Raw genomic sequence first — 13,013 nt, forward strand, 5'->3', positions numbered from 1 at the left:
TCCAGGTGCACAGCGCCGCCACTTGCTCGCCGGCAGCTCAGCGGAGGCGGAGGGGGAAGCCGGGCGAAGTGCGCGTCCACCGAGGAGGCAGGCGTGGAGAGAGTCGATCCCCGAGCCGAGTGGACCAGGCGGCGTCGGGGAAGGCTGGGCGGCCAGCTCGAGGCGAGCCCCCCATCCCGCAGACCGAGCAGGGAGCCCCTCCGAGGCGGCAGCGACGGGTGAATCCCCTGCCTGCGGGGAGAGGCTTGGCGGAGGATCCTGCCTTCTCCTGAGCAGGCAGAGGCTGGCGAGGGGAGCAAAGGCTACACCCACTAGGCAGTCCCGTCCCCCCCCCTCCCGGGCGAGGAACTCCGCGGCTCGTGGGAAGGGGGCAGAGGGCGCCATGCAAACAGCCACTGCCTCTATTCTCGATGTGTCAAGGACGGGGGTGATCCGAGAGGACAGCAGTAATGCCCCAAATAACCACACAGGTGAGAAAGCGAGAGCGCGCGGTGTGTGTGTGTGTGTGGAGTTATGAGGGTCAGGGTGGACTGGGAGCTCTCCATATCTGTGACCAAAAAACGCCCCAGCAGATTCGGAGGGTGAGGTGGTGCTAGTTGGTGCCCAGAGGGAATAGGAGCCCTGGTGAGAAAGCCGCTCTCCCTCCAAATCACTTTCTCTCCCTTTGCCAGCTCTGAATGTTCCTTTCAGGAAACAAAAGAACTGGAGCTGACACACCTCCAAGTTCCTAGAGGTGTTGTTGGTGCTACTTGGCGCTGGTGCACCGGCACTCTGTAGGTGCTCAGAGGTACTCTCTTTTAGGGGGCCTATTTTGTATCATCTAGCTCTGGCACTGAAACAGGTGATGTGGCTGAGCCTTACCTTCCATGATGAGAAAGAGCCACTGGCCATCTCAATACTTGCCCGGCAAGCACAAAGGATTCCACTTCTCCTCCACAGAGAAGATATCAGAATGCAGGACTAGAAGATCCCTTTGCTTAGAGGCCTTGGAGAGCTAGTCAGAATATACAGTGCTGAGACAGGTGAACAGCCTCTTTCCTGTTTTTAAAGTCAGCCCTGTAACTAGATTCTGGAAGAGCCTCCAAAGGGATACTGCAGGATCTTTTATGACCCCAGAATCTCATAAGGTTATCACTCCTCTGTTGTCCATTTGTTAAGTTGTGAAGTGCTTTCCAATTATTGTCTCATTCATGAGAACCTTATATTGGAGACAGAGCTCATTCTGTGATCTGCAGTGAAGTTCAGAAATAATTAGTTGTCTGAGAGCATGTCTAAATCTATGTAAAGATTGGAACTCAGGTCTCAAAGGCATCCAAAATGTCAAGCATGACTTTTCTTGTACATGGAAATTGCTTCAGTGCAGAGTGATTGTGTGTGTGAGAGAGACTGTTACGCTGCATCGCTTAGTATTTTCTACCAAAAAAGGGGATTTCAGTGTAAGCAAAATCTAACATTGGAAGTATCCCCCACAACTGAATATGCAGTCCCCTGAACAACACACTATATACTTAAGTACTTGAGTAGTCTATATCATGTAGATAATGAGTGTCCGAGGTGCAGCATTACTTTAGAGCAACGAATAAATCACTCGTAGGTTGTGCTACAGCTCATCCTGTACAAAGTATCTGGAACAGGAGCTAAATTCTAAATTTAAATCCTGGTTTAAGGAGGCTTGCTTCAGTCTACCTTGAAAGGCTTCTCTTGCCTCCTGAGGGAAAGGGTCTCTTGGTAACTGTCAAGGTAAGTGTAGCAGCACCACAAATGAATCTGTCATACTTGATGCTAAGCAGAGCAGTGGTGATCAAGCCAAAGTTAAGCACTTTAAAATCCTGTTTATTTCAGGACAGAGAGAATTAGATGTGACCTTAACTCTGCAGTTCAAATCAGCGGAACTTAATAGCACTTCACTTTGGCTGGGTCATGCCCATCGTATGGAAAGGAGGCTGTGGATGATACCTATGATTTTGTGTATCACAGAGGCTATGCGTGCCTTGACTGAATAGGTGCTGTTCAGTGTGTTTTATGAGAGGCGCCAGGAAAGAGAAACCTATTCTGACTTGCTGATTTCCCCTCAGTCAGAATGTGCCTTCATTTCGGTCGATTACATTTGCAGTGCTAAACTTCCATCACTCTGCTGTTAACACACATTTTGCTTTCTGTGGCATTCTGAGCTGTACGGAGGGAAGTGATGCCAGCCGGGGTCACGCAATAAACTGGTCTCACACAGGGAGAAGATGTGTTGGCGCCTGCACTTGCCATGTTCATTAATGGAATGTGCTTGCTGAAACACTGTGCTAGAGATACTTTAGAGCAACGAATAAATCACTCGTAGGTTGTGCTACAGGGGTAGCATACACCAGGAGGGTAGCATACACCAAAAGTCGATAACAAGTTCCATTCAATTTAGGGGAAATGAAACTGACACTGTGGTGCAAGCCTCAGGAGAAGCCATCCATTCATAACAGTAAACTTTCTTCCTCTATCTTTAGCCAAAATGGAGGACTTGTAGTTGAGAAGTGCAGACTTAAAAGGAAAGACCTGGGGGTCATCTGGCCATACAAACGATTTGAAAAAGCACTTTTCCTGAATTCATTGTTATCTAGGATGCCAAATGCAATGCCAGGCTTGTGTGGAACACAGAAACACATGAGCACGGGATGGGAAAAAGCAACCAGCCCAAGCCAGCAGTCTATTTGAGCAACAACCACTGCTACATTTTCGGCTGCAGTCCTCCTGGTGTCTGAGAAGAGGCAAATCTTTTGCAAATGAGTCTGTCCTTAATGCAACTTCAGTACTCTGGTAATCATTTCATAATAGCTTTTTGAGCAGCTGGCTTTTGTAACTGATGGTTGAAAGGGTTCATTTGTGTTGGTATAATTGTATTGAAAAGCTGTCAAGACTGTAGTCAGATGAAAGGTTATGGAGAAAGAAGGGGACTGTATTGACATAATTTAGTTAAGAAAATGTGCGGCTATAGCTTGGGACTTCTAAAGCATTTTGCTAGTCGTATCTAGTTGTCAGGGGGGGAAGGGGGTTGCAAGGCCACAACTGAATTTTCTTTAAAAATATAGCACAATAAAGACCTCAAGGGCCCAATGATCTAAAAATGTGCTAACCCTCTCTAGGGAGTTGAAAATAATTTCCGGTCCTTATAAATACGAAGTGCAAGGTAATCCTGTGCTCCATATCTATAGCCCATACAAATTTGTAACTCAGACATAATACAAGAAATTCAGGATGTTGTAGTGCTAATGTTTGATCATCAGTAGTGGTAACATAATGCTTCACACATACACACACATGTGGCACAAGAAAACCACACAGCACTGCATGGAAGTCACCCTCGCCTCCATGTGAATAATTGAGCCCACCCATACCACACAATAAATCAACTATCCACAACCTATCAGCACCAGTGCTCCCTCTAAGCTGTGGAGTCTTGTGAGCAAAAATTCTACTTTGTGAGCAACTGGCATTAAAGTCGTGAGCGAGCAATTTGGCTACGGCATAAATCAGTTTGCTCTGGAGCCCTCCTTCCTGAGCGAAGACAAAAATGCGTGAGCTGGAGGCTAAAAATCTTTGAGTTAGCTCACACTCATCTTAGAGGGAACACTGATCAGCACCATTCCTAAAAGAACACCCTCCCTCCCTGTGCAAGCATAAAAGGAAATTACCAAAACAGGGCATATAAATAAACAATTCCCTCAAAAGTTTGTTTAGGGTTACCATATTTTTAAAAGCAAAAAAAGAGGACATATTTCCCAACTGACTACTTCAAACAAGTGATCACTATGACAAATTTTTTAAAATACCCCTACTATTTAAGATGTGATAATTGCTACTAACTAGGAATATTCCTAACTTTTCAACCCAAAAAAGAGGACATTTTCATCAGTTTTTAAAAAAGAGCCCAAAAGAGGATGGACACCAAAAAATTCTAAAAAGGGGACATCTGGTAACCCTAGTTTGTCAACATAGAGAAGACCCCAAATTGGTTGTATTTATGTATGATGCATCTTGTGCTGCATTTCTTGTGTGTTGCAATATCTCCATTACAACCTTAATATGGGCTGCTGAGCTCCTAGATATTTTTTGTTTCATTTATATAAATATATTCGATGACATCATGTATAACCTTTTGTACCAGCAGACGTCGACCTGCTAAGTATTCTGGTCTAGCAGGTCACTAAGTGCACCTGTCTTCCATCACCTCCTCTTTAGTCGTACATTTTGTTGCAACACTATTAGAAATGTAATCTACTCACATAAAGGAATGTAATCTGCTCACATAAAGCCTGATTCTGTGGGCTTTACTTGACTATTTATGGTGCTGTACTGGACCACCAGGGGAGTTGCCTACGAAGAAGAATTGTCCTTTCGAGGTCAACTGTATATGTGAACCCATCCAGGATACTGGCAGGATCTCAAGTGAGGGTGTAGGGTTGAACTTCTCTTACCCACATATTTCATTTTTCTGTAATGTCCTTGGGGGTCCCAAGAAAGAAGGAAAATTCATTTGTTTACGTAGAAAATTAAAATTTTAATTGACTAGAATTTTCCCCCTGTCTGCATAAGTGTGGGTGCAAGATAGACAGGCACAAGTTGTTGTAGGAGGTACAGAGGGATTCCTAGTGAAACTTCTAGTTTGGGGAGAAGGCAAAATGGAAGATTTCACCAGAAAGGGGCAAGAGCTTGTCAGCTTTGAGGTGCACTGTACTAACGGCAGAATTATGGCTGTTGTCTCTCTCCCTCCCTCCCTCCCATAACATTTACAATACCATTCTGAGCAGAACTACACCCTTTTAAGGCATTGAAGTCAATGGATGTAGGATGGCGCTGTTCGTAAGGCTAAACACATGACAATGAAAAGTCATCTATACAAGTGACCATCACAGAAGTAATATTAAGTTTTGCTCTAATGAATGAATCTGAAGATTCACTAGCAGCCAGTGAAGGGCTTAAGACAGAAGAGTATGGCAACCAGGCCAGAGAATGATGGAAATGCCAACATTGCAGGGACACTATCATTACATGCTAATAGAGTCTCTGGTGACTCTTTCAGATTGGATGGCCAGTAGGTTGAAATCTCCCAAGGAAACCTACAGCTGCTCTTCTGAAAGCCAGCTCATTATTGTTCAGAGGCCTTCCAGCAACAAGGAATGAAGATCAAAACTGGGCTTGTTCTTTTCATTCCTAAGCATAAAGGCCAAAAGATTGAATACTGTTCCACCACAAAACGATACCAATAAAAAACAGGGGAAAGGCTCCTGTCTACAACACCAGTCCTAGCTATTTAACTAGCCAAAACAAAATCACAAGCAAAGAAACTGAAACTAATAGACTCCATGCCACAACAACTTACAGATAGGGTTGCCAACCTCCAGGTGGTGGGAGATCTCCTGGAATTACAACAGAGAACAGTTCCCCTGGAGAAAATGGCAGCTGTGGAAGTTGTTCTGTATGGCATTGTACCCCATTGAAATCCCTCCCTTCCCCCATACCCCACCCTCCCCAGGTTCCAACCCCCCACCCCCCACAAATCTCCAGGAATTTCCTTCCCAAAGGCGGCAACTCTACTTAAAGAAATAGTATATCATGATGTGGTGGACCTGAAGTGCCCTAGGACAATTCTGACTTTATTTCTGCAGGACTGACCCTTGGAGTGACCTACAAAGAGACTCCAAAGCCATGTTCAGACCACCAATTCTATGTTGACTGAACACCAAATGGAGCAGGGGGCAGCAGGACAACAGTAGCAGGCTGCACTCCCAAACTTTGCTGTTTGGTAGATTGCCAAAACAGTCTCTGTGTGCTTTAGGGTTGCCAGCTCCAGGCTGTGAAATACCTGGAGATTTTAGGGGTGGAGCCTGAGCAGGAAGGGGCTTGGGGAGGGGAGGAGCTTCAGTGAGGTATACTGCCATAGAGTCTACTTTCCAAAGTGGCCATTTTTTCTAGGTCAACGGATCAGTGTCACCTTGAAATGAATTGTAATCCTAGGAGATCTCCAGCCCCCACCTGGGGGCTGGCAACTCTAGTGTGCATACATTCTGCACATGCCTAGGTTTGCCCATGCCATCAGGACACCCTAATTTGTGCAGACTGGGTGTTAGGCTTGCCAAGCCCCCGCTGGGGGCGGGTAAATTCCCGCCCGGGAGGCCCGTTACCCGCCGCTGGTGGGTTGGGCCCGGGGGGAACTCCACCCCCTGCCGGAGGGTGTCCCCAGCGTGATGATGTCACCCGGAGGTGACATCATCACGCTGGCCACGTTGTAGGGGGGGCACTCTGTGAATCGAGGAAAAACTCTATGGTTTTCCCTCGAGTCACGGTGCCCCCCCAACGTGGCCAGCGTGATGACGTCACTTCCGGTGATGGAGCCAGGAATCCCCCCGCTTTGAAGGTAAGTCGACTTGTCAACCCTACTGGGTGTACTGAGCCTATCTGCCTTCCACATACATGTGCAGGCTCTGTGGACGAGAGTCACTGAACACCTGTTACTATGATGACCCCACTTCCCTCTCCAGGTGTTCAATATATCCTCTTTCATCACAGGAAGGTTGCTGAAGGGAATCAAAGAAGTGGTATTTAAATCAAAACAAGATGGCTTTCTCTGTAGCCAGAGCTCTTTGGACAGTTAGTTGCACAGAATCAGAAGCACAAGCAAGAAGTCCTGGCTTTTTCTTTCTGCCAGTTTAACAGATGAGCTCCAAAGCAAGGCTCACTCTTAATAGTCCTGTGGGTTCACTCATGGCATTTGTAGGGTATCTCGGGTACTGTTGCATTTGTAGGGTATCATAACACTCTCAGCCTAACTATCTTCCAGGGTTGTTGTGAGGATAAAATGGAGGAGAGGAGAATGATGTAAGCCTCTTTGGGTCCCCCCTGGGGAGAAAGGCAGGATAGAAATGAAGTGATTAAATCCATAATTATATGGATGGGAAAAAATGGGCCTCTTACTGTCCAGTCCTAAACAGAATTGCACCTGCCCAAGTCCACTGAAGTCAATTGGCTTTGAAGAATGTGACTCTGCTAAAGATTGCAGTGTTACGGAGTTTGCTGGTATTTTGAGGATGAAGAGTGGAAATTCCATCTACAGTGCTTAACTGCTCGGAAAGGATTTATATCCAGAATGATACCTTTGGAGAGAAAAGAAAACCAAACCAAACAAAAAGAAATCTCCATTCCATATGGCTTTTGAAGGAAGTGTTTTTCTACCTTTCTGATCTCCTCAGGCCCAAGAGGCTTTGTGGTTTCCTTTTGAGATCTGGATGTTCATGTCTCCAAAAGCAAGGATTCTCAAAATACACATTTTTTTTTAAAGCTGCCTGCTATTCAGCTGGGAGAAGGTCAAAGTACTGCACCGCTAACAGTGTCCATCAGCATGCAGACTGAAGAGATCAGTGCTTAGAGATAAGTAATATATTCACTAAGATGTAAAATGCGGACATCCTCTTCATCCTGGCTTTGGCTAAATCCTTTCACAAATGACTGGAACTCTCTGGAAAGAGGCAGCCACAGGCTCCATGGTCCTTTGTGGCCCTGCTTCTTGACAACCTTCTCTGCTTGTTTCAACAATGTCTCAATTGTTTGTTTGCATTCTCCATCTTGATTTAAGCACTAGAAATTCCACAGTTTTTACCTGTTGGTTGGACGGAGGACTAAGGTCATTGCAGAGTTATTTGTGAAATCTGTTTTTAGCAGCTGGGGAGGGCAGTGATGGGAAGTAAGGTCACATAGCCAAAAAGATACAAATGAAGATCTGGTCTGAAACTGTAACTTGTTCAGAAATCCCAACCAAAATTATTTCAAGCATTTGTGAACTGCCAGAAACTGAAGGCAGTGAACTGCCAGAAACTGAAGGGGAAAAAACCCTTTTGATTATCTGGACATATTTCTGTCTGGTTTCATTTTCCTGGGCAATGGGAAGTGGGATGGATGGATGCAGGGAGCAGTTGCAGTAGATGCATGTGCGACAAGACTTTCATCCAACCAGAAAAATTTTCTGACAACATTGCAGTTGATGTTTTGGCCCTCAGCATCTCCTGTTTCCACCACAGAGCAGTTTTGGGTTGGAAAATGATGCAAGGTGGAAGACTGAACCCCTTCTTTCCCTGCACTGTAGTTCCAATCCAAAGTGGACCACTCTGGCACCTGTGGAATTAGTTCCCCTCTGCTGCCATCTTTTTTTTTAAGTACCCGAGGGTACACATTTATTGTTTTCTTATACTCCTAAACAAAGACATAAACATCTACAACAAACAACATATAAACCAAGAGACTTGTTACAGTTTGTTACTACACCTAATCCATCGCTTCATTATTCTCTAATATTTGTTAGTATTCTCTAGTTCCATTATTATATATTACTACATACTCAGATATTATTATCACCATATCAGCGTAGTCTTTGACTCCATTCGCATTATACCAATCATATAGTCTCTTCCAGGTGTTTTGATATGTCCATTTCTTCGTGCCTCTCTTTCCATAGTCAATTTATCGACTCCCTCTGCTGCCATCTGATTGTAGGAAATGAGGGTTGGGTTAGGGGAATTTGACCTGACTCACTCAAAAAAGTTGAATTTAGTTGGGGCTGTTCCAGTTGTCTATTACTGTTACTGTTGCCAGCTGTTCCATTGTTAGGGACTGCATACATCCTAAACCCATCAGACCCATGAAATGTTTTGCTTGTGTTCACTGTTAAGGCTGGTATCACCATATGTGGGGAAGCTAAGCTTAGGAGCACTTCCATCTCTCACTCCTGTTCTGAAGGAGCTCAGGTTTAAGTTGTAACACCAGGTGTAAAAGAGGGGAGAGGTGTTGTCAGCTACGCTGCCATGGGGGTTGGGGAGCTCGGTCTGTGTCTGGTTAATTGCTACTGCATTCCTTTCTGTGCTTTTTCTGCTTTGCGCCGAAATGCTGATCTATACAGATGTGCAGGAGGGAGTTGTATTGTCTGGGGTTTTCCTAGGTGCCGTGGGAGAGTGTTGGTTCTCAGCTTTAGCTACCTAACGGTCTCCAAGCTTTATCCCGTGCGCAGGAGAGTGCCTAATTGGCCAGTGCTGTGTGTGTGTGGGGGTGCATACCCTATAACCTATTATGCCCATGGGGCCGCCGCCATTCTTAACAGTGCTTATGTTACTGCATCTATAGCTCTGCAATAAAAGTATTACCGTTCCTAAATGCATGTACTTCGTTGTTGGCTGTGGATTCTGACAGGTGTATGAGGTACACACAATCTGAAAGGTTTCTTTAAAGGAAAAGATGGAGCTCCTTGGCGAACTAGAATCTAGAATGTTGAAACAGAAATAGTTTTATCTGCGCAAGTGTATAAAGTAGACAGTCAAAATAATATCAGGTATACATATAGTACCAAACATTATGTATGTATGTGCCGTCAAGTTGCAACTGGCTTTGGACAATCCCAGTAAGGGGCTTTCAGGACAAATGAGAAGCAGAGGTGGTTTGCCGTTGCCTTCCTCTGCAAAGTCCTCCTTGGTGGTCTGTCATTTCAAATACCAACCCCACTTCTGAGATCTGATGAGACTGAGCAATACCGTACCATTCCACACCCAGTACCAAACATTACAATGCCCACAATAAAATAAATATTCCAAATGATGGCACACTCACCGTGCAATGCATAAGTTCAAGAATGAGCAGCTATCCTTGCTTTCTATTTAGAAGGGTTCCTGCCCCATGGTTTACCAAAGAGTGGGGGATTTGAAAAGGGCAGGGATGGGAGATGACACCAGTGCATAGTCTCATCTAGCATAGTTATCTAAGGCCCCGGTCCCCTGGGAGGATTTGCCCCGCGGGAGGGATGGATCGGGGGCACATCAAGCAGGCGCGATCATACCGCAACATCTGGGAAGTGGCGCACACCCGTCCCCGATCCGTTCCTTCTGGGCGAAGATGCGGCTCAAAAAGGTAGTAGCAAAACAGCACTACCTACCGATTGCCACGCAGCACGGGCGGGCATCTGATCGCGGACGCGCCCGTCTCTCCCGCAGCATGCAAGGTCCTGCCAGACTGTGCATGCACACACATGCGCAGCAGGCTCACCTCGCTGTCCAGTCCGTGGCTCCCCCCCCCAGCATCTGATCATGCTGGGGAGGAACTGCACAGCGGCTGGGGGGATCTGTTTGATCCCGCAGCTGCGCTTCTCTTTTGAAGCGGCTCTAAAAAGCCGCACTTCAGCCATGCCTTTCCCCCTAGTGTGACCGGGGCCTAAGGTGGTTTGTGATTTATTGATGCCTCTGCTGCATCACTTAAGGGATATGACACATTAACTTTTTGTGGAACTTTTGCAAGATTCTTTGCTGACAAAAAAATCTCTTGTATCTGGTCTGATTTAGAGAGACCAGATTGAGGGTATTCCCTGTTCCATGACTGTCAGAAGTGTGTCCTTGTCGGTATTCTGTGGATTGCTTCAGATTGATCTCCTTGACTGATGTGGACAGAGCCCTGGGAGTTGTAAAGGCCACCTGCAGCGAACTTGATTCTTGCCGTCCATGGCTGTAAATTCATGCCAACAGAAAGCAAGGATGCCTCTTTCCAAGACTGCAAAATACATTGTCAGTGGAGAGAATTTTCCCAAATCATTTGAAGGAGACAGTAATTAGGCCTTTGCTTAAGTAGTCCTTTGGTGAAAGGAGATCCAGCTAATGATTAACATGCTTTAACCTGTAGCAGCCTGAATAGCCTGGTTTAGCCTAGGCTCATCTGAGCCTGGGAGCTAAGTAGGATTGCCTACAGTCAGCACTTGGATGGAAGACTGCCAAGGAAGACTGGGGTTGCTATGCAGACAATGACAAACCACTTCTTTTTGTCTCTTGCCTTGAAAATCTCACATTTCTGGGGTGTCCATGAGTTGATTGCGACTTGATGGCACCTTCTTCTTTTAATCTGCCTTTAAAAAAAAAAATCATTGATTGATCACATGGTGGAAGAGCACCTCAGGCATATGTAGATGTCACTTTTACCCTTCTCCACTCCAGTCTGGTTTAGAGTTTGAAGCAGCTTTAGTTGCTCTGGTGGACAACCTACATTAAAGGTAATATTTGCCCTTTAATCCTTCTTCTTCTTCTTTTTGGCCCCCTGTAGGGAATTTCTTTATTTGCATTTTCTAAAAACTACTACGAAAACTATAGGTTGGGGGAGGGATACTAATACCCTAACGCTACAACTATGGGAGATGGGGAAAGGACAGACTAATACATACAACTACTCGATGGGGGAAGGAAGCTACCATTCTAAAATACTTCATCTACTGGATTTGGGGGAAGGGACAAGACTAATACATGTCACGATCTAGTTAACTTGAAGTAAAACTTACTAACCTAGTATTACAAATTTTGTATAAAAGTTGGTTCATTTAGGTGTTCATTTAGGTGTTACTTTAAGAATATGCATTTAATTGGGGGCGGCTTCACCTTTCTCCGATGACTTTGATGAGGTGGAACTAGTACTTGTTGAATCCTGTGAGTAGGATTCTTCTTCTTCCTCCCAATCCAGTTTTAAGTTCTTTTCTTTCTTCATATATTTTGAGTTGGACATTTGATCCACAAATTTTTCCGCTTTTGGAAAATAATCAATTATATATTTTTTATCCTAGTAATTGAAGCTCACCCCTTACAGGAATAGCCATCTGTATGCTATTCCCTTTTTTTGCAGAGTGAGAGTAAGCATCCTGTAGAGTTTCCTCCATTTTCTGACTTAGAAGGGGATGTCCTTCAAAATTTTTACCCCTTCATTCTTGATTTTTAAGGATTTTCCCATTGTTGATTTTAACACCAGTTCTCTGGTAGATTGTTTCGTGAATTTTAGATAAGTTTCCCCTGGGAGTTTATTTTTCTTTAAAAAATCCGGATAAGTCCTATAAGCCACGTCCATCTCTTTCAATAAATCTTCTTGTTTGTAATCCATTAATGGGGCCAAGGCATCCACCAAAAGTTCTTTTAAATCCTCGTTCTTCTCTTCGGGGATCCCATGGAAATGTACAACATACATGGATCTTTTCAGCTGGAGCTGTATTAGTTGCGTTTTGTTAGAGGATCTTTCCTTCTCTGCTTCATCTACTTTTTTATTTATGTTCTCAGTCTGTTTTTCCATTTTTTCAACATTTTCTTGGTTGTTGAGTTTCTTTTATTCATTTGATTCAGTTGTTTTTGAACATTGTCCAGTTTGGTGTTGAGGTTAATCATCTGGTCCATTAGGGGGCACAGTGCATTTGCTAACAATGAAGAAAAGTCTGTAGTTACTTCCTGGTTCTGGGAGGGAGTCGTTGGTATGTTATTTCCGGTCACCAGTTTTTTCTCCGGCGCCCACCTTCCTCTCCCAGCCATAATATCAACAAGAAGTAAGTTTTCCAAATTAAGACAAAAGTTGCATGATTTAAATCCGCTTTGTATATATTAGCAGTTTTTGCGTTCGCTTAAGTTCTTATGCGCTTGTTTTAGCTCAAAGTCTTTTTATTGCCGATTTAAAACTGCTTTAAAGATTTATTCAAAAGAAGGGTTGGTGGTGCTTAGATCCCTCTCCCCCCACGCTTCAAACTTAGGTGCTTCCAGTTACTACCAAGGTCCGATTCGCTTTTTCACCTGACTGTTGCTTAACTCACAGTTTGGAGCCCTGGAGATCTTTTGGAAGCATTTTAAGAACATAAGAACATAAGAACATAAGAGATGCCAATGTTGGATCAGGCCAAAGGCCCATCCAGTCCAACACTCTGTATCACACAGTGGCCAGAAATACCAGTGCCATCAGGAGGTCCACCAGTGGGGCCAGGACATCTGAAGCCATCCCACTGTTGACCCCCCCAAGCACCAAGATGACAGAGCATCACTTGCCCCAGAGTCCCTATCTATACCTTGTGGCTAATAGCCACTGATGGACCTCTGCTCCATATGCTTATCTAATTCCCTTTTGAAGCCGTCCATGCTTGTAGCCACCACCACTTCCTGTGGCAGTGAATTCCAAGTGTTAATCACTCTTTGGGTGAAGAAGGACGTCCT

At 44.8% G+C, this 13,013-nt stretch overlaps 1 protein-coding gene across 1 annotated transcript in view; it reads left to right on the forward strand.

The window, feature by feature from the left end:
• Positions 1–117: 117 nt before the first annotated feature.
• Positions 118–13,013, forward strand: part of SUSD3 (sushi domain containing 3) — a 63,314-nt gene continuing 50,418 nt past the window's right edge. The window contains exon 1 of the mRNA XM_015421198.1: positions 118–470. Coding sequence (XP_015276684.1) covers positions 383–470 — 88 coding nt within the window. The 5' untranslated portion in view covers positions 118–382. The remainder of the gene's footprint in view (positions 471–13,013) is intronic.

The sequence above is a fragment of the Gekko japonicus genome, unplaced genomic scaffold (genome assembly GCF_001447785.1).
Source record: "Gekko japonicus isolate JY-2015 unplaced genomic scaffold, Gekko_japonicus_V1.1 scaffold149, whole genome shotgun sequence".
Taxonomy (NCBI): Eukaryota; Metazoa; Chordata; class Lepidosauria; order Squamata; family Gekkonidae; genus Gekko; species Gekko japonicus.